Source organism: Fusarium coffeatum, assembly GCF_003316985.1.
Source record: "Fusarium coffeatum strain FIESC_28 chromosome Unknown BRIP53273_contig_256, whole genome shotgun sequence".
Taxonomy (NCBI): domain Eukaryota; kingdom Fungi; phylum Ascomycota; class Sordariomycetes; order Hypocreales; family Nectriaceae; genus Fusarium; species Fusarium coffeatum.
In genome coordinates, this window is record NW_022158048.1 from 14,948 (window position 1) to 34,472 (window position 19,525).

The 19,525-nt window shown below is 49.5% G+C and overlaps 7 protein-coding genes across 7 annotated transcripts; 4 read left to right on the forward strand and 3 right to left on the reverse strand.

Moving 5' to 3' along the window:
• Positions 1 to 1,108: 1,108 nt before the first annotated feature.
• FIESC28_09660 (uncharacterized protein) lies at positions 1,109 to 1,831 on the forward strand (the record flags this gene model as incomplete). Its single annotated transcript, XM_031163796.1, has 3 exons — positions 1,109 to 1,306; positions 1,364 to 1,571; positions 1,626 to 1,831. The coding sequence occupies 3 exons, from the start codon at positions 1,109 to 1,111 to the stop codon at positions 1,829 to 1,831; spliced, it is 612 nt and encodes a 203-aa protein (XP_031012142.1).
• A 543-nt stretch (positions 1,832 to 2,374) lies between these two features.
• FIESC28_09661 (uncharacterized protein) lies at positions 2,375 to 5,362 on the reverse strand (the record flags this gene model as incomplete). The annotated part of the gene is made up of 1 exon (XM_031163797.1): positions 2,375 to 5,362. One exon carries the CDS (start codon positions 5,360 to 5,362, stop codon positions 2,375 to 2,377), a length of 2,988 nt encoding a protein of 995 aa, XP_031012143.1.
• A 1,688-nt stretch (positions 5,363 to 7,050) lies between these two features.
• Positions 7,051 to 8,024, forward strand: FIESC28_09662 (uncharacterized protein; the record flags this gene model as incomplete). Its single annotated transcript, XM_031163798.1, has 2 exons — positions 7,051 to 7,852; positions 7,924 to 8,024. The coding sequence occupies 2 exons, from the start codon at positions 7,051 to 7,053 to the stop codon at positions 8,022 to 8,024; spliced, it is 903 nt and encodes a 300-aa protein (XP_031012144.1).
• Positions 8,025 to 8,177: 153 nt separating this feature from the next.
• Positions 8,178 to 9,389, reverse strand: FIESC28_09663 (uncharacterized protein; the record flags this gene model as incomplete). Its single annotated transcript, XM_031163799.1, has 2 exons — positions 8,178 to 9,041; positions 9,120 to 9,389. 2 exons carry the CDS (start codon positions 9,387 to 9,389, stop codon positions 8,178 to 8,180), a joined length of 1,134 nt encoding a protein of 377 aa, XP_031012145.1.
• Positions 9,390 to 9,841: 452 nt separating this feature from the next.
• Positions 9,842 to 11,330, reverse strand: FIESC28_09664 (uncharacterized protein; the record flags this gene model as incomplete). The annotated part of the gene is made up of 4 exons (XM_031163800.1): positions 9,842 to 10,403; positions 10,608 to 11,097; positions 11,151 to 11,220; positions 11,280 to 11,330. The coding sequence occupies 4 exons, from the start codon at positions 11,328 to 11,330 to the stop codon at positions 9,842 to 9,844; spliced, it is 1,173 nt and encodes a 390-aa protein (XP_031012146.1).
• A 418-nt stretch (positions 11,331 to 11,748) lies between these two features.
• Positions 11,749 to 14,130, forward strand: FIESC28_09665 (uncharacterized protein; the record flags this gene model as incomplete). Its single annotated transcript, XM_031163801.1, has 6 exons — positions 11,749 to 11,788; positions 11,857 to 11,896; positions 12,102 to 12,484; positions 12,536 to 12,761; positions 13,483 to 13,986; positions 14,037 to 14,130. The coding sequence occupies 6 exons, from the start codon at positions 11,749 to 11,751 to the stop codon at positions 14,128 to 14,130; spliced, it is 1,287 nt and encodes a 428-aa protein (XP_031012147.1).
• Positions 14,131 to 15,704: 1,574 nt separating this feature from the next.
• Positions 15,705 to 19,154, forward strand: FIESC28_09666 (uncharacterized protein; the record flags this gene model as incomplete). Its single annotated transcript, XM_031163802.1, has 5 exons — positions 15,705 to 15,933; positions 15,995 to 16,672; positions 16,722 to 16,864; positions 16,915 to 17,461; positions 17,512 to 19,154. 5 exons carry the CDS (start codon positions 15,705 to 15,707, stop codon positions 19,152 to 19,154), a joined length of 3,240 nt encoding a protein of 1,079 aa, XP_031012148.1.
• Positions 19,155 to 19,525: the final 371 nt, after the last annotated feature.

Genomic DNA, 19,525 nt, shown 5'->3' on the forward strand with positions numbered 1-19,525 from the left:
ATATACAGAAAGACGCTGAACTTACTGGATCGTGGGGCGGTCCTTGGAGTGGTGGTGCAGAAAAAACGACGAGCGACGATGGATGGATGGATAATATGGATGGACTGGATTGGGGGTGGGCGCTGTCGTGTGGTTTGCACTTGTCGGTGTGAGAATGGATCACTCTTTAGGGAGAGGGGTGAGAGACATGTCTTTTTTTCCTTGGCCTCGGGCTGCTCTGCTACCGGGGCTGAGGCTGGTGAACGTCCAGCGCTGTTACTGGACTGTTTACAGGTTACTTGCAGGGGGAATACTGGAGCCCAGGGCCTGTTTTCAATTGAATTTCAGGGGATTGTTGCAGTGGACAGGGAGAGCTGAGGGGCAGAAGACGCAATTGCACCGCCACATGGTCAGTGACCTCTCTGATCTCGGGTACTTATTCTCGTTAAAGCGGGTACGTGATAAGAGAGCGACGGGAGGCTCTGATCAATGATTCTTATTGAGCACGGTTTTAGGTAAGTTTGATTTCTCGGCAACGTTTATGAAAGGATATTCAAAAATGATTGTATTATGTTAGCCTTCGAAGGCCATCTTTCGAAATGTGTTCCATTTCTCAATGCTAGACATTAAAAGCTTGAATGCCGCGCAATCAGGTCCCGCTCTCCCATCCCTTTTCAAGGTACGAGGTATTCGCGAGGACAGATAAACGATAATTCCAGGTACCTTGATCCCTAGCATGCCCTCTCTCAAGCCACATAGCCCCACCTCACCAAAGCTTACCCACTTTCCCCCTTTTAGACTTGGGAACGCGGGATTGGCTTGTGAATTTTGGTAAGAATAGAAGCTGCAAGCTGGCAGGAACTCATGTCTCAAGCTCGGCAAAACCGTGGCTGCCCAGTCAGGAAGAGAGCCGCAACAGCAACCAAGCAACAGGCCCCCTGTCCCTCCAATTAGCAGCGGAAAGGTGTCAATTCGCTGCGGTTCGACAGCCTGTCTCCATTCTTGACTTTAGTGGACAGTATAGCTCCAACAGGGACATGATAACACTGTAGGATCGCAAAACGACCACGACGTTCATTTCGAAGCTGTAGCGATCAATCGATATCCGACCTCGACTCCCATCTCCATAATGTACTTCGTCTCTGCGGCCAAGGCCCTCGTGGCTGCCGCTGTCTTCACAGCTGTCACTGCTCACAACATCGTTCTTCCTGCCCACGGTCGAGAATGCTTCCACGAGACCCTCCACAAGGATGACACCATGACCGTTACCTTCCAGGTTGGCGATCGTGAATTTGGTAGCGCAGGCAACCTCGATATCGATTTCTGGGTATGTGTTCTAAGAAGGTACTTGCTGGGTATCAAGACAAGACGCTAACTTGGACAGATCACCAACCCTACTGGTCAATACGAGACAAACGAGAAGAGTATCTCCAACGGCGACTACTCTTTCACAGCCAAGCACGATGGAAAATACGTTTACTGCTTTGGTAACGAGGCTTGGACCGCCAACACCAAGGAGGTCTCCTTCAACGTCCACGGAATTGTCTACGTGAGCGAGCATGAGATGCCCGCCGACCCCCTCGATCGTGAAGGTAATTTCTTCTCCCTTCTGCAAGATTTCAATGCGGTCACTAACTTCCTTTCAGTCCGTAAGCTGTCCGACCTCCTTGCCCAAGTCAAGGACGAACAAGAGTATATCGTCATGCGTGAGCGCACCCACCGAAACACCGCCGAGAGCACAAACAGCCGAGTCAAATGGTGGAACATGTTCGTTATTGGTGTCGTCATCGGCGAGTCTCTCTTCCAGGTCTGGTGGCTGCGACGCTTCTTCGAGGTCAAGCGCGTGGTTTAAGGGACCGTTCAAGCTTATGCGATGATATGAGAAAAGGGGCCGACATGGAGAATTGCCCGGATAATCGCTATTTGTTTTCACGTCGCATTTGCGAAGGATATGCCGGCGTAAAACTTGGAGCTTCGGGTTGGATGAAATGATCATACAAAAGAGCAGCTAGAATCTGCGCAAATGTGACAGTAAGGCATGTATAAAACATTTTACGTTAAGCCAAATACCACTATGATTTGGACGAGATCATGCAGTTAGGGAGAGAAATCTAGTGCAGGAGTTTCAAGTGTTCACTGTAGACAAATCTTCATATCTTTATGAAATAGCATGTTCATTATTTAACCATCCCAGTCTAAATCCAAGTACCCAAAAGATACGTAGCCATATATACTACAGTGCCTGGCAGCTTGAACAGTCATTATCATTCCGTTGACATATTTCATCGCATACATGGCAGGACATGAACCCATTATAAAACACCAGAAAAGCAAAACCTCAAAACGCCGTACAATGACTCATCGAGTCCTCTATGCAGAAAAGGGAAAGGGAGACTTAGGCTCCAGGATCAGATGCGGGAGCTTTACCCTGCTCAGCATCAGCTTCTGGAGCTTCAACAGGCAACTCAACATCCTTGACGGGATGTAGCAGCATAGGAGGCAGGCACATTCTGCCCTCACCACCACGCATATTGCCGACTCCCTTACCCTTCTTGCTCTTGTCTTCAGTACCCTCAAACTCCTCGCCGCCATCGTTGTTGACTCGGAGACCCAGCCAGCGACGGTACATGTTGGGTGCAAAGCCTGAGTTGTAGAACCAGGAGAGACCGTGCATGTTGTGCTCGCGGTCACCAAAGATGCTGGTGCGAGAACCACCGCTTGTGCCATCTCGGCCGTTGTTGAAGACCTGGGCCATGTAGGCAGGGGGCCAGGCTCTGTCGACATAAACTGGGTGAGGGACGGAGACAGCCTTGTAGCCGTGCTGGAGAGCAACAGTGGCAGGCCACATTTCAGGGAAGGCGAATTGCTTCTTGAAAGCAGTCATCTTGTGCATGGTCGTCAACAGGCGGCGAGACATACGCGCAGTGGTGATGATGTTGGCGCGGCGAGGGGGGAGTCCGTCTGATCGGTTGAAACCAGTGATATCATCCTTGAGGCCCCAAGTTGTACCGTCAGGGTTGAAGATAGGGTTGAGCGCAATGTAGTCGGCTTCCTCACCAACACCCCACTGGTAGTGATCCTTCTCATAAGATGTAGGAGCAACGGGATCATTGCCAGGCTCAAACCAATCATCATCGTCCTTGGGGCGAAGAGGTCCCCAAACAGTGCGGTGGCCTTTGGTATCGTGGTCAGGAGTCTTGCCATCAAAGCCAGGAACACCCTTCCAGACGTTGTCAGCACTAACAGTTCCCATCTGGCTCTGAACACGAGACATCTGCGAGAAATCCTCCCAGCTACCGTGGATGCTGGGGAAGTAGAAGCGAGAGTTGCGCTCCCAGAGACCCTTACGGGGCTGAGCCTTGGACCAGTTCTCAAGCTTGCTGAAGAGATCGTGGTAGTGGCCAGTGTAGCGCACATCCATCTCCCACTGCCAGAAGTAGTCGTACTCAGGGTGCTTGTGGGCGAAGTATTGCATAGCCATGGAGAGACCGCGGTAGACACCGTGAACGGGCAGATCGGGACCACGAGTAAAGTGGTCGTAGATACCCTGGTAAAGAGCAAGCATCTGAGTCTCTGACCAGAGAGTCACGAGGCCTCGGAACTCCTCAGGGATAGACTCTTCAATGCGTTCCTGGTAGATTCTCTCGTCTGCCCACACAGGGTGGGCGGCTTCATTCTTGACCTGGACAAGCAGGTGGATATCGTAACGTCCACCAGAGGTCACAGCAAGTTCGGTGATGAGAGATCGAAGGTGAGCAATGTCATCCTCGCGCCAGTTGTATTCGTCCCAGCAGCGCACGACGACGGCTGTTCGTGACAATCCTCCAGAGGCCTTGGGTGACTCGACCTTGGGAGCTTCTGGCTCCTCAGTATCCTGGGACTCGGTCTCAGTGTTGTCGGATTTGGGCTTCTCAGGTCGAGACTCCTTGGTAACAGATTGTTCAGGCTTGAGTGTTGCAGCCTTGGTTGCTTCAGCCTTTGAGCTTCCAACCTTGGACTCGGCAGTCTTTGGCTCTTGGGCCTTAGATTTGATCTCCTCAGAACTAGTCTGTTTAGGCTGAGCCTCTTGTGTCTTTGCAGTTTCGACCTTAGGGGTAGCAGTTTCCTTTCCGGTCTTAGGCTTCTCCTCTTCAACACCCCGGCGCGCGAGGGTAGAGCTAGGGAGGGCCTTAGGCTTAGGCTCATAGGCGAAGAAACCGTGAGGAGTCTGAGTCTTATCAGGCAACTCCTTGAAGCGAGCTTGGTTGGTCTTGAAGCAACGTCGCTGAACATCAGCCCAGTCAATCTGTCGGTAATCCACGCGAGGTGTGTTTTCCCAGACAGCATCTGAACCCTCCTTCTGGCCATGCTCACCAACGCTGAGACCACCGTTGCGTGAGGAGTAGCCGAATCCGTAGGGACCATAGCGGCCGTAACGATCAAAGCAAATGTCCTCGGGCAGATCCAGGGTCTCGTAGGATCCAATGGCGTGCTCGGGGAAGCCTTGGGGACGGCCCTTGTAGTATCGCAGTTGAGGGACTCGGACTGTGCCATCAACATCCAGGAAACATTCCTTCATGCCTGTCTCTTCGGTCTTGTTCAAGTAACCACTCCAGTCGTTGCTCTTGGCGAGCTTCTTCTGGGGAATTTGGGGTTCGTCCTTTGACTTGTCCTCCTTGGTGTCCTTAGAGTCATCTTTGGTGTCGTCCTTGGCCTTAGATTCGTCCCTGGTCTCCTTCTTAGGAGCCTTGGTTCCTTGAGCCTCGGCCTCAATCTCTTCAGTAGTGGCCTTGTCGGTCTCCTCACTGTCCTTATCCTTGTCGCCTTCCTTGCCGCCCTTGATCTCGTTCAGCTTGTTCCAGTCATTGCTCTCGGGCTCGTTCTTGACATGAGGCCACTCGGGCTTGACTTCCTCGAAAGTGGCCAAGGTCTTGAGTCCACCATAGTATCTCTCCAGGAAAGGGAACTTCTCCCATGCAGGTGGCGGTGGGGGCGGTCTGTTGTCGACCTTGCCATTGGCAACCTTCCAGTTCTCGACTTGACTGGCGCGGACTAGACTTAGAACCATAACAATGATGAACGTTATTACTGTGCAGAACAGCCAACGTGTGACCTTGTTTGGCACTCGGTAGGGGTAGACTTTAGCGATCCTCCGTCGAAGAGGAAGAGGCTTCTTCTGGTGGCTGGGAAGCATTAAGAGTCCACTGTTTGCAGATCCAGATGTATGTCTTGACGAGCCAGCCGAAGAGCTCTCGGGCGAGTAAGGTTCATCTTCATAGTCACTCTCATCATCGGTAGTAGAGTAGTCGTCGTCCGAATATCGTTCTTTGGTTGGTGAGTTCACTTTTTGGTAAAGTGGGAGCTTCGGCTTGCTAGATCGAAGAGGGTTCTTTAGTAAACCCATGATGGGTTATGATTGTATGTCTGAGAGAGTAATGTTAGCAGCCATGATAGGAATTCTGGGTCTCACAACTAACCACTGGGTAGAGACCCTGGACGGAGTGTATCTCGAGTTTATGATATGTACTCTTTATTGCTGGAATAGAATTGATAACGCTCAACAAAAGGAAACAATTAAACTGAACAAGATATCAAACTCGTGTAGAAAAGTTGTCATGAAGAGCGAAAAAGTGCTGGAGGAGGTCGCCATGCAAGTCTTTAGACCGCTCTTAGTTGGTGGTTGACCCATCATTCGAGCTCCATCATTCGCTGGTTTGTTTTGTTACGGATCCGGTTGTTGCTGAGCAACGTGGAGCTTGGGCTTAGATACGACGTCACCTATCGATGGGCTTGCCTTAATTCGTAGCAACCAATAGCCGCTGAAGGAAAGCGACCAAGATATCATATTGGAGGTGAGATTTCTGACTGAAGTTTTCCCTCTTTGTTGTTTTATTGCATTATCTGTCGTGAACACCACCTCTTTGTTAGACGAGCTGTCGAGTTCGTCTAGCTACCTACCTAGGTAGGTAGCTAGCGAGTCGATCCAAGCAGTCTACCTATTGGGGAGTATAACCCAAAGATCATTTGAAGGATCCGAAAAAAAAAAACCAAGAAATTTACGAGAACTCATGGCATGTTTCCTCGAAGGATTCGTGCTAATATGTAGAAATCCAGGCACGTTGGCGTTTAGATAGCGTCTAGATATTCAGCTGACCACCCATAATTCATCTTGTCCAGGGTAGCCTTGTCAAACTTGGCTTACACGGTTAAAGCTTTACTGCTAACGAAACGACAATCTATCCAAACTATGTCATGGCTTATTGCAATTAGCGGCGGATGGAGCCCAAGGAGGAAATTTTGACAAAGGTAAGACGGCACTGAAGTAATAGCGTTGATTTTATTGACTGCTGTCGAGTACCTAGCTTCCAATCCAACGTCATGCCTTGCGGGGGCTGCAGCATCAATTCACTAAACTTACAATGTCTCAGCCATACAGAACCGTGCACTATCAAGGCTTATTCTGTAGCTCGTGACACATGTTACTGTATGTACTGCACTTGAAGAAGAGATTTTGCTCTGTTAATGGGGTTATGTTCCAGTATGATATCAAAAGGATAGCTCTCACAAGTCAAGCCTCAGTCTTCATCTTGTTTCGACGTGTGAGAGTCCATCGAAACTTCAAGCAAGGAGCCAAAGAAACTGTGCCGGAACACCAATTGCTTATGGGCTTAGAATGGTTGGTTGATAGCTCTTCGCCTACCTTAACTTACGCTGCCGGACGGACAGGCACATATGACGATCCCCTCCTATCGCTCCCTTTCACCGTCTCCAATCCTTGGCCTCCCTCTTCTCTCCTCAGACTCCTCTGGTCTCTCCGCATATGATACGAAAGATCAGCTGAACCTTGGTCTTATTCCCCGTTTTGCGTCGGCAAGGTCGATCACTCAATGCTTCTATAAAGCTGAAGGAACCTCCTCGGGCTCCCCTCTCATCAGTATCACATCACACTTACACGGCTTCCTTAGACCCCCACATATTCTACCAACCACACTGCAGGCAACATTGTCATTGTGGTTGCAGACTTTGTCTTGACAAGTTCGGCATTTATTATACTCAATCGCAAAGTAAACATTCAATGTCTTGTTCCTGAAAATGTCATCCGTTGCAATCACTTCCGCAGAGACTCTAGCTTCTCCTCCTCCTCATCTTCAAGGAGAGGCTGAGTTGGAATCTCTCAAGGCTTCATACGTCCTTCGCCAACAACCCATCTCGGTTACTCTCGATGGCCAAAACATATTCTTGTCTTCAATTGCCCTTATCCTCCTTATTCATTTCCTCGACGCCTACCATGCTCAGGTTCTTGTTGCTCTTGTTCCCATAGTATTGTTAGTTCACAACGACTACGTGAACTTCCTCAACCTGGGCCCTGGTGGTACGCCATCAACCTTTGCCGGCTACCTTCGTATATCATGGTTTCGTCTTTGGGCCCTGAGAGACCCATACGCAGCACCAGAACCTGATCCCCAGCGCCTCCCAACATCAGGTATTCTCCGTCGCCAACGTCTCCCATACCGCGCAGGTCCTCGCCCTGTTGTTGCTGGAATTGCTCCCCAAAGACAGCTTGACCAACATGGTTCTCAAGAATGTTACCGATCTCTCCGCTGGTCCATGGCAAAGATAGCAAACCGTAACCCCAAGAAGTTTGGCACCGAGAAGTCATGCATTGAGAAACATGGCTTAGCATTATTCGCCAGACATCCAGTACAGACAAACTGCCAGGGTGAGATTTGTCATGTTCATGACTCAGATCACTCGCTGCACATGGGTCTACACCCTGATGACATCAAAGAGGTGTTGCAAAAAGGCTGGGGCCAAAGACATCCCCTGGCATGGACTGGCCGGTTCATTAAGAGTCCAGTCTCTCCAGACTTTCTCATGGTCTACGCCCCACGAGGTGAGATTTGCTTTCAGGCAACCAATATATAACCGAATTTATGCAAAGAATGACTAACATAACCAAATTAGATGACGAAGAGTTACAGGTCGTCTGCAACATCATTGAGGCCGCTATCTGGTATACAGTCGCTGAAGAAATTGAAATGGGCATCTCCCCCAAACCCATGTAAATCTAATTCGAGTTAGGCGAACGAAAAGAATGACAATGCTCCTTTTGTGAGAATTGAACGCATTGCTTGGGAAGTTTTGTCTATATTCGGGTTATGGGTATCTTACATTCTAATCAAGACTCGTCTTCCAATTGTATAGAGAAATGGTCGCTTCTAATCCGAGTCTCCATGAGCATCCTCATCCTTTGATTTCTTAAACTTCTCCTTCCCTGATGCCAGGAAAGCCTCCACCGTTCGACCGTCAAATCTTCTTCCGTGCATAAGATTGATGCATGCGAGGGCTGATTCTGCGTCCTTGAACTTGACCGAGACTATACCCTCAGGTTCTTGGTCGAACAGTACAACATTTGTCACTGTTCCCAGCTTGGCGCACTCTTCTCGGATGTCCTCCTTGATTTCCAGTAGAGCAGCAGGGTCCTCCTCAAGCTCTTCCAACGTAAACATGTGCGAAAGAATCACGAGCTTATCCCACTTGGTCGCTGCCTCCGGCTGTCCCGAGTATGGCAGATCGTCATCCCAGTCAGTCAGCTTCGCATTCAATTTCTGGGTTTTCTTGATGATCTTTTGCCTGTCGCGATTGTTGTTCTGTGGCTTGCGCTCAGTTGCGCCATTGCTCTTCTGCTCCTCGCCACCACCTTCTTGGTCATATTTCACCTTCTTGTAACTTGAATCGGCAGCTTGAACTTTCATCCGTCCTTCGCTTGCTCCACTTGCAGTGATCCTGAAGTCTGTATCGTCAAGGAGCATAATGGCCATCTCGACGCTCTGAGGCTTGAAGAAAACGATCAGAGCATCGCCCTTGAAGTTGCCGCCCTCGTCATTGTAAAGCTTGATTCGTGGTGCGCCGCTATCGATTTCTTCCGCAATAACACCGCATTTTCGCGAGAAAAGATCGTGGACTTCCTGGACAGTTGTATCCGCTGGTAAACCAGTAACGTAGACAGCTGTGTTCTGCCTGGGTTGTGGGGGTGCTTTTTGCTTCTTGTTTGGTCGCGAAGGCTTGCCTGGTTCGGGAGTCTGCTCAGAGAATCAGTTTGAGGTTCATTGGCCAATACGCATCGAGACTGCCTCGATGAAGTGATGATGCGAACATACCTCGGAATCCTGACCCGATCCATTTTTGCGCTTTCTTGAACTATCATCTGCAGCCTCATTCGCTGCAAACTGGGCAAAATCGTCGTACGCATCAGTTACTGGGGGCTCCAATGGCTCTTCGTCTGCAAGAACCCATTGCTTGTTGTCGGCGTCAAATTCGTACTCGTTGCCATCGTCATGAACCGCAATGAACTTCTTGTCGAGCTTGGAAAATGAAATGCGATCATCGCTATCGAATTCGCGAGGGTCTGTAGGGAACGGCAGGCTCATTGTGAGAATTATTAGGCGCCCGGGTAAATCAAATATGAGTCCAGATGGCAATGCGACTGGATATCGAGGCTGAAGCTCAGATTTTGGTTGTTAACGAACTAAAGTTATGGTAGCTTCGAGGCGCGCCGCGGTACGTCAGTATGCATCCCTTCCGGGTCCTGACTCGTGGGGCGCCTAGGCACCTAACAATCTGCCGTGCTCTGTACAGCCCCACCAAGGACTCGTACAACTTTATTCCCAAGAGATATTGATATATCCAATTACAGTGCTCACAGAAAGGAAATACTAACGAATAGTTTGATGAGTCTATTATATATCTGGAATCTCCGCAATGAAAAGCCCCCAGTCTTCAACCGCAAAACGCCAACGTTTGTGAGCATCAACCTTTATCTGGATAATGTAATAAGAGACAACGCCATGGTAGATGCTTCAGGAACAAGGGTTCACCTAATTCATTTCTTCTCCTCCTCAACAGTCTTCTTCACACCGTTCACGAATGCCTCGACAGCCTGACCACCACCCATAGGCATGCCACTTCCTCGTAGATATCCACCATCCTGGACCTTGACTCCAAGAGCATCGGCAATGCTAGGCAGACCACCATCACGAATAGCCATCGTTAGACTTGCCAGGGCCTGGTTGAACTGAGGGCTTCGCATGACCTTCTTCAATAACGTTCGCTTGTCGTCAAGAGATAGGGAGGCCTTAGCAGCTTCCACAGTCGCTGTCGGTGGGTCGGACTTGCCGTCGACAGCATCTGATGAACCACTTGCAAGGACGACAACAGTAGGTGGAAGGAAGCTGATTAATGTGTCGGCAAACTCTTCAGGGGCTGACTCGATCATGGGTACCGTGATAGAGGTCGGGAGTAGGTGGTTGAGGTACGGGTACGCCTTGTCAGCACCTTGTTGTTGCTGCTGCTGCCCGCCAGAGGGGCCTGATTGACCTCGGAGAGAATCCAGGAAGTTCCTCACAGCAGCAGCGGCATCAGCATCAGGGGCTGAGGAAGAGACCCTGAAACCATGTCAGCGCTGTCACATTTCAAAGTTGATGCCATAGATCCAGCGCTAGGACACTAGTTCCCAATTCTTCTCTCGTAGTGAAGAAAGCTAGCTTTACACAGTTTAACCTGCTGTCCCGACAAAGGTCTAAATGCCAATTCCATCATATGTATGCACGCACGCCGTTCTGTTCAACCACGCAAAGGGAATCACCTACGCTCTAGCACCATCAGCTCCTCCCTCTCGCGAGCCCTCGCCCTCCTCTCGAACATCTCCTCCTGTAGCATCAGGTCCCGCACCTCCGCTGCCTCGGTGTCCCTGGGGGCGCTGGTTCTCGGCGTCCTCCATAGTCTCATCCTCATCATCGTCGTGGTCGTTGTTGCGAACAGTGGACATCTCCTCAGACACATCGACTTCCTCGCCCTGTAGCAGGCGATGGACGATGTCGCCGATCTTGCGATCACGGGGACTGTAGTAGGCTGGGTCTCCATTCTCGCTCTGTGGCTTCGACTGTAGCCAGAAGATGTGTCGTTGGGAAGACGAAGAGAACTTCAGGACAAAGATACGGCCATCGGTCTTGGAGGTGGGTTCAGAAGATGTTGTGGATTCGTAGGGAGTGAAGCTGCCATCGGTAGGGACCATGATAAGGTCCACCTCGGGGTCGTCAACGGGCGAGCTGCGCTTGCGCCAGCAGAAATGCACGAGATCTGCTTGAACATTAGTTGAGGTACCAACAACACCGAGAAAGTCAAAATCTCACCATCTTCGGAGTATAGGTAGATGTAGCCTGGCTCAGGCTGAGGCTTCACCTTGTAAGGCTTAGAGGAGGTCTGGAGAGTCAAGTTAGTGGGTGCTACTAGGATCTCGAAGCGCGGGTGAGCTGTCGTACATCGACCTCGCACTGGCCGGCCTTAAATGTGATGATCGGTGAGATTGGCATGATCGTTATTTGTTAATTGACAAAGCTAGAAGAGGGCCGTGGTCGGGTATGTTGAAGGAAACTGTAAAAAGTGTTAAAAAGGCGATTTTGGTTGACAAGGCTGCAGAAGCTCTTACGTCGTCAAGCTGTGGTATGTAGTCTGGCAGTTACCTAGCATAGCTCTAGACCCACCTAGACTTTAACCCATGACGCTTTCAGGTCGGTCTGCGGAGAGAATTAATCCGCTACCTGGTCCGTTCCGCCCCTCAGGTTGCAGGGTTGAGAGTGACCCAGTCAAAGCAAATTAGGTGAAAAATCTCATAAACCCCACCTTGGACATCGACCAGACAACCCAATTTCTTTCTCGCAACTTTCTCAGCTCTACAAATACCCGACCTCTCTCTTCCTTTTTCCGACTCAAATCTTCACATCCTTCAAAATGGGCTTCACCGACCTCCTTACCGATGCTGGCGCTTCCGGTATGTCCCCGGCCTGCTATTTTTGCGCCTCTAGTTTCCGCGCCATGGACACTGACAACTGAACTCAGTGCTCAACAACTGGTTGAGCACCCGCTCTTACATTGTTGGGTATGTATTCTCTCCCCCAAGATTCCTTCACATCTCCCTTCGACGCAAAACTTCTGTGATGAGACAAATTGGTCCGTGTTTCAGAGGCGATTAAGACCCGCTGTTTGATGAAGCAACAAGCACTTGTGCAACTCTGAGTCGTTTTCATACACATCATTTTTACCTCGACCTACAAGTCAAGACTATGTGCTAACATCAGTCTCAGCCAATCTGCCTCTCAGGCTGATGTCGCTACCTTCAAGGCCCTCTCTGGCTCCCCTGACGCCGAGAAGTACCCCCACGCCGCCCGATGGTACAAGCACATCGCCAGCTACGAGAGCCAGTTCGCCACCCTCCCCGGTGATGCTTCTGCTCCCTACACCACCTACGGTCCTGAGACCGCTGAGGTGACCATCAACCCCGCTCAGGCCCCTGAGAAGGCTGAGGCCGAGGATGATGACGATGTCGACCTGTTTGGCAGCGACGACGAGGAGGACACTGAGGCCGCCCGCGTCCGCGAGGAGCGTCTTGCTGAGTACCGCAAGAAGAAGGAGGCTAAGCCCAAGACCATTGCCAAGTCCGTCGTCACCCTTGACGTCAAGCCTTGGGGTAAGTTTTTCTCTACTAAATTTGAAGTCCCTTTATGCTAACCATTTCCAGATGATGAGACCGACATGGTTGAGCTCGAGAAGGCTGTCCGTGCTATTGAGAAGGACGGTCTCGTCTGGGGTGCCTCCAAGCTCGTCCCCGTGGGTTTCGGTGTCAAGAAGCTCCAGATCAACATGGTTGTCGAGGACGAGAAGATCTCCGTCGCCGACCTCGAGGAGGAGATCCAGGAGCTCGAGGACTACGTCCAGTCCACCGACGTTGCTGCCATGCAGAAGCTGTAAGAAGCTTGCATTCAGTTATGTCAACTTATGATGAGGCACGACGGCGAGGATTGATGACCAACGGGATTTTATGATTTTCAAATGAACTACGTAAAGGTGGAAAAGTCATGAATCCTACCCCTTCGTACCAAACATAGATGATGAAAATAAAAACAAAAATGATTTAGTGCAAATATAAGTTTGCTGTAATCCTTTGTGAAGCCAATCATCAATCTCGGACCTCAACGTGGCAGTCTGAGGTAGAAAATTCTTACCCCGCCACCATCATTAATTTTTAGGCCTCGAATGTTTACGAGGAGGGGCACATCGTCAAAAGATGCAGTTAAGTGGACATATCGTTCTAGGCCATATGATGGCGGGGTAGTCGAAGCCCGACTTGGCGCGTTAATGGAGCACACTAGTCGCGGTCAAGCTGATCCCAGACAACGCGACATCATTTGTATTTTTGATGCTACCACTAAAATGAAGATGTCATTGCTTTGAACGTAACTACTAACCTAGACCGCCATTCTCAGAATACTATACAAACCTTCTTTTTCTTATCAATCCATAATAGTCGGGATATGCAGATACAAAGCTCGAAATCTTGATCGCACACAAACTGGACCAGCTGCACCATGTACGGAGACCTGGGCAACAAGCTGGTACTCTTCCCTTCGAAAGCACCGTACCGCAAGCCAGCTCTGACTCTTGATACCAGGTCCAACATGCCAAAAGGACGCAGAACTTGGCCCATCTACCACCCTACCAAACCGAAATAGTCAGAGCCGTGACCCGAGAAGTGAGAGATCTGGATAAAGATGTTGGGGAACTTCTCGAACCTTTCCAAGGTTCCTTCGACCCCAGCGCCGACCAGGCCGTTGCCTGCACGCTCCTCGTAAACCATCTATCTATGCGAAGGAACAAAAGGTGTCTGCTTGCCTATCACCGGACGCGGACGGACAAGCTGGAGGAGCTGGTATGGAACGGAACAGACGTGAGTGATCTGTCCGGCCAGCAAGTACGAGATGCGGGTGCCTCTAGCACAGGAGCCAGCGATGCTTCGAAAAGTAGTCTGAGTCCTCAAGAGGAGGAGTACTTTAGACAATACAGCGACCTTTTGGCAGCGTACAAGGGTCAATGGACGGATATTGATCTTACAGGTAGCCTGGAGCCACCGCGAGACCTGTTCATTGATGTGCGAGTGCTCAAAGATGCTGGAGAAATTCAAACAGAATACGGGTGAGTCGCATGATAACGCTTGGGTAGTGATGTTGAGCTGACTGGTTTAGGGCCATCACTTTGACTAAGAACAGTCAGTTTTATGTTCGCCAAGGAGACGTCGAAAGACTTATTGCACAAGGATATTTACATAAGCTTAATTAGAGGGCTTTGTTCTTTGATGGGCTAAATGGTCCAGATGGTCATGACTATTATGTTATTATACCCTACTAGTGGAGTATCTATACGATTACATGTTGAATCTCTACCATATTGATATGAACTTTCCATATGACTTGACACAGGAGTGCTTTACACATTTAGTCAATGCAGTGTGTAAGCTGTAAGTAGAGAAATATCTTCGAGCTCTATGGAGTATCCCGTTCGCCTCAAATGCAACCCTCAGGAAGGGGATTCCCCTCAATGTGGTTGTAGTAGTGGTGGAACCAGAGAGTTCATCAAACATCATCATCGTCTCATGGATATTGTGAGGAGAAGAGGCCATAACAAACATTCCCACCCGAAATAGAATAAAGTTCAGCCCTAGAAGAAGGGATAGCATGTGAAATTGGTCTGCGTAATCCTCAGGACAACAGAAAAATTGGCTAGGCAGCACAAGAGACAGGTTCAAGGAGCCAGTTAATAATGGCATGCCGCTTCATGGTCGGTGCAGTCCAGCCTTAGTAGAGCTCAGTATCAGAAATTAGTTCCATCATAAGATCGGCAACAGACAGCGGGAATCTCAACGTCCCCGCATACGCGGTCTCCATTCTAGCATAGATAGACTCTGCTGTTGATAGATGGATGATCTTAGCCGAACCGGATTTACATAAAGCAATGAATCCTGATTTACCTAACAATTGGCATCTTATCACTTCTCAACTCAGCCATTATCATTATCATGCCCCCTGCGCTAACCCACTCGGCCCGTCCGGCCAGACTCGGCGGCCGTTGCAACCAAGTTTGACACTGTTTTGTTGGTGGTGGCGGTTGTTAGTGGATTCTAGGTCAGTCTTAGCGGGTCTTGTCGCCTAAAAGCAGCGAGAAAAAAAAGTAAGAGAGCCCGGGAGGAAAGAGATGAGGAAGAGGAAAAAAATTGTTCTGCAGCTGCAGGCAATGCGGCGTTCATGCCGAGCCCGGCTCATGACAAGGATTCCAGGATCATGAAAAGATTCTACGCCGTTTGACGATATGATTACTGCTATGGCAGCAAAATCAAGAATTATTATTATTAGGGACATTGGGATATATAGGTAGGCGCCTAACAAGACGATGACCGTACTGTAAAATTAACTTTTGCCCGTGTTCATGTTTCGTTGCCGGTTGACAACCTACTAGCCTAGAGGACCTACTGGACAGTGGACAGTGCTGAGCTGCCAGGTTCCAGGGCATGTGGATGTGGATGTGGATAGGTGCTGAGCCTAAGTTTGATAGTGTCATGAGACGACCCACCTCGCTTTCATCACCCCAGTCCTTGAGTTGAGTGCGTCGCAACTGATCGATTGATTGCTTGACATTCGTCCATTCCCCACGAATTCCTCTTCATCTCTCTTCATCGTGAAAGCTTCACTTGGAATGTTTCTTGTCTCGTTCACTATTGTTTGAATACTCTTCATTCTTTGGACCCTGGAAGAGCAACACAGATCCAAGTACACAAAGGGTATCACCAACCTTGGCTCATGCGACACACCTAGAACGAGCTGCAAGGTGCCTTTGCGGCCGTCCCAATTCCCTTCAAAATGTCGTCGCCGCTTAACTTTACGCCTTGGAGGAGGAGAGCTTTGAGTGCTGCTTCGCAACGGGACAACGAACAAGCCCAATTGCCGCACGACGAACCTTCAACCTCGCCTCCTCATCATGGCCATAGTCCTCATCTTCCAATTGTAAGGCCGGCCTCAATTAGCTCTGCTGCCGGCCACAGAGAGCCTATTAGGTCTTTCATCCATGGTTCTATGCGAGATAATTTAGGTATGTTACACTTGAACATTCGTCTGTTCAACCGTTCCGGTTTATTCTAATGTCTTTGTAGCACCTATGGATAGCATTCAGAACGCTCGATCCGTCCGCCAGGACACTGCTGAGCTTGCGACTTACTTGCTTTCCGACCCCAAGACACAGCAAAACTCTTCCGTCATCCAGCGAGCAAGAGTCTCGTACCAGGATTCGATCGACTCAGAGGTTATCGACGACTCGTCTACAGCTGAGAACCCCCGTTCCTCGAAAACAATCCTCGAAGTTCCCGAACCACCGTCACCAGATGGCCAAGAAGATGATCTCGATGAGGATGCAGGACCGTCAGTACTGGCCAACCTTCTCAAACGATCCCCTCCCCAATCGATCGCACCAGATCAGCCAAGTGTTGAGCATGAAGACGATCATGTCGACGATCACCAAGCGGAGCAGGAACAGCGCCGAATTAGCCACGCGGAGGATGCGACAGAGCAGACGCCTCTGCTTACACGGATAACTTCAAACGGCCGACGATCTTACTCCGATCTCGAGGGACAGAAGTCTCAGGCGAAGAGCTCATGGTTCAATGGTTTCCTGGAAGTCGGCCACAGGATGGAAGAGAGGATGTCGGTTGCTATCAATCCCAAGAAGTGGGATCGCCAGGCGCTTTGGAAGAATGTAGTTCTTACTCCGACCTCATGCCTTCCGGCTGTTGCTGTTGGTCTACTGCTCAATATTCTGGATGCTCTATCATATGGTATGTTTTCCACGTGTTTTTGACTTTACAAGATAACTAACAGTTACAGGAATGATTCTTTTCCCATTAGGAAAACCAATCTTCTCCCACCTTGGATCTGCCGGAATTTCTGTCTTTTATGTTAGCACTATTGTTTCGCAAATCACCTTTTCATCTGGCAGTATTTTCAAGGGTGCAGTTGGTTCTGAGCTGGTCAGTTGCCCCCCTTTCTCTTCAAACTAATATCTTCTAACTCGCATTAGATCGAGGTTGTACCTTTCTTTCATAACATGGCAGGAAAGATCACTGAAGTTGTTGGGGAAGAAAACCCCGATGCCGTGATTGCCACTACTATTGTGTCATTCTCCGTCAGCGCCATGATGACGGGACTGGTATTCTATCTCATGGGTCGATTCAAAGTTGGTTACATGGTCGGGTTCATTCCCAGACATATCCTTATTGGCTGCATTGGAGGTGTAGGTTGGTTCCTGATAGCTACCGGCTTCGAGGTTTCTGCTCGACTTGACGGTAGTCTACAGTACAACCTTGACACTCTAAAGCAGCTTTCTGACCCGGCCACCGTGCCTCTCTGGGTCGTTCCCTTGGTTCTTGCCATCATCCTCTTTTACGGCCAGTCCAAGATTCCTTCCAAGTTCTTCCTTCCATTATTTATCCTAGCGATCCCTCTGATTTTCTATTTCTTTGTACTTGCCCTGGACACACTAGATGTTGATACACTACGTGACCATGGCTGGATCTTCGAAGGTCCTCCTTCTGGGGAGCCATGGTGGTATTTCTATACCCTCTACAGTAAGTGCATACTAAGTGGCTTTTCACTTCACCTGGCTAACTATGTGTAGAGTTCCACCTTGTCCGATGGGATGCGGTTATCGAATGCGTGCCTGCTATGCTTGCTTTGACCTTCTTCGGCATCCTCCATGTCCCTATCAACGTCCCTGCCTTGGCCCTTAATAGTGGCGAAGATCATGCCGACCTTGACAAGGAGTTGAGGCTTCACGGGTACTCTAACCTCTTATCTGGCTGTTTTGGCAGTATTCAAAATTACCTCGTCTATGCAAACACCGTCTTCTTTATGCGATCTGGAGGAAATAGTCGCCTCGCAGGTTACATGTTGGCCGCGGCCACGTTCGGTGTCATGATCATTGGACCATCTCTGATTGGATTTATCCCCGTCATGATGGTTGGCACTCTGATTTATGATCTTGGTTTCGAGCTACTGCTTGAGGCCCTATGGCTTCCACGTAAGAAACTTAAGCTGGCCGAATACCTGACTGTTGTTGTGATTGTCCTCGTAATGGGCATTCACGATTTTGTTGTTGGTATCGGAGTCGGTATCTTGTTGGCTTTTGTGTCGTTGATCTTGCAGACATCTCGTGTCTCTGCCATTAGAGGAAATTACTCTGGCGATATCGTCACGTCCACTGTTAGACGTAACCCTTCTCAACAGCGTTACTTGCACGAGGTCGGTCGACAGATCTACATCGCCAAGCTCACAGGCTACCTTTTCTTCGGCACCATCGTCAGTGTGGAAGAAAGGATTCGAGCGCTTCTCGAGGACAGCGCATTCACCAAACAACCTATCAAATTTCTTATTCTCGACATGTGGCATGTCACAGGACTCGACTACTCTGCGGGCGAGGCTTTCAATACCATCAGCCGGTTACTGGACAACAAGGATGTGGTTCTTGTCTTGAGCGGTGTCGACTCAGAAACTCAACTTGGCCGTAACCTGAGAGCCGTTGGACTTGGCAACGATGGCATCGAAGTCATGATGTTGCCCAACCTCAACTCTGCCCTCGAGAGCTGTGAGAACGAATTACTCAAGACTCTTTACGCCCGACAAGAAGAGATCAACACTTTAAGACGTATATCGGCACAGTCAGCACAGAACCTGGATGTCCCTTCAAACAAGTCATCTGGCTTCTCGTCGTTCGATCCGCCTTTCAACTCTCCGCGTCGCAACCACCTCGCTGAGGCCGCTCGGGATGCTCTGAGCAGCGTCGAGGTACAACGGCCGAAGAAGTGGCAGAGCTTCAAGGAGCCACTTCGTCTCATGCTCCAGGTTTTCCAAGACCTAAGTGACAAGAACGAGGATTTTTGGTTTCCCGCGACTTCTTACTTCTCGCGGCGTGAGGTTCCAGCTGGCACTGTTCTCTTTAGGCGTGGTGAGCAGGCCAACGGATTTTACCTTTTGGAACGTGGTATTGTGCGTGCTGAGTATGATCTTCCTCAGGGGTGGCTGTGCGAGAGTATCGTTGCTGGAACGACACTTGGTGAACTGCCCTTCTTCTCCGAGACTGATCGAACTGCGACGGCCGTAGTGGAAAGAGATTGTGTAGTCTGGTTGATGGATCGTGACCAGTGGGCGAGGATCCAGAAGAAGGAGCCGGAGATTGGAAGAGAGTTGCTCAAGATATCACTGAAGCTTACAAGCGAGAGAATGAGTGCCATTACTTCTTACATACTGACGACAGCTGGCTAAACTAGACATTGGATCAATCCTACAATAATTAATATTTTATTGGAACTATTTGTTGCATCTTTTGTTGATTTTCGACGATTGAATGTTGCAGACTTGAAGAAGGCAGCAGCGATATTACCATTGGAGCAGATGTTAGTCAGCCCGTACGAGTATCCAGGGTAGTTCTGTCCAAGACACTGTTGGGTCATCATCTTCACCTACCTCATCAAACTTCTATTGTGTTATCAAGTGTTTCTCTTAAGGGTAGTCTTTCGCCTTCTACAAGTCCCTTAAACTTTCCCGTTAAGCTGAAGGTTCGGGAATAATAGCCAAACAACAAACTGTGATTTTCTCCACTGGTTCGCCACCGAACTGAAGGGCGTACGACGACA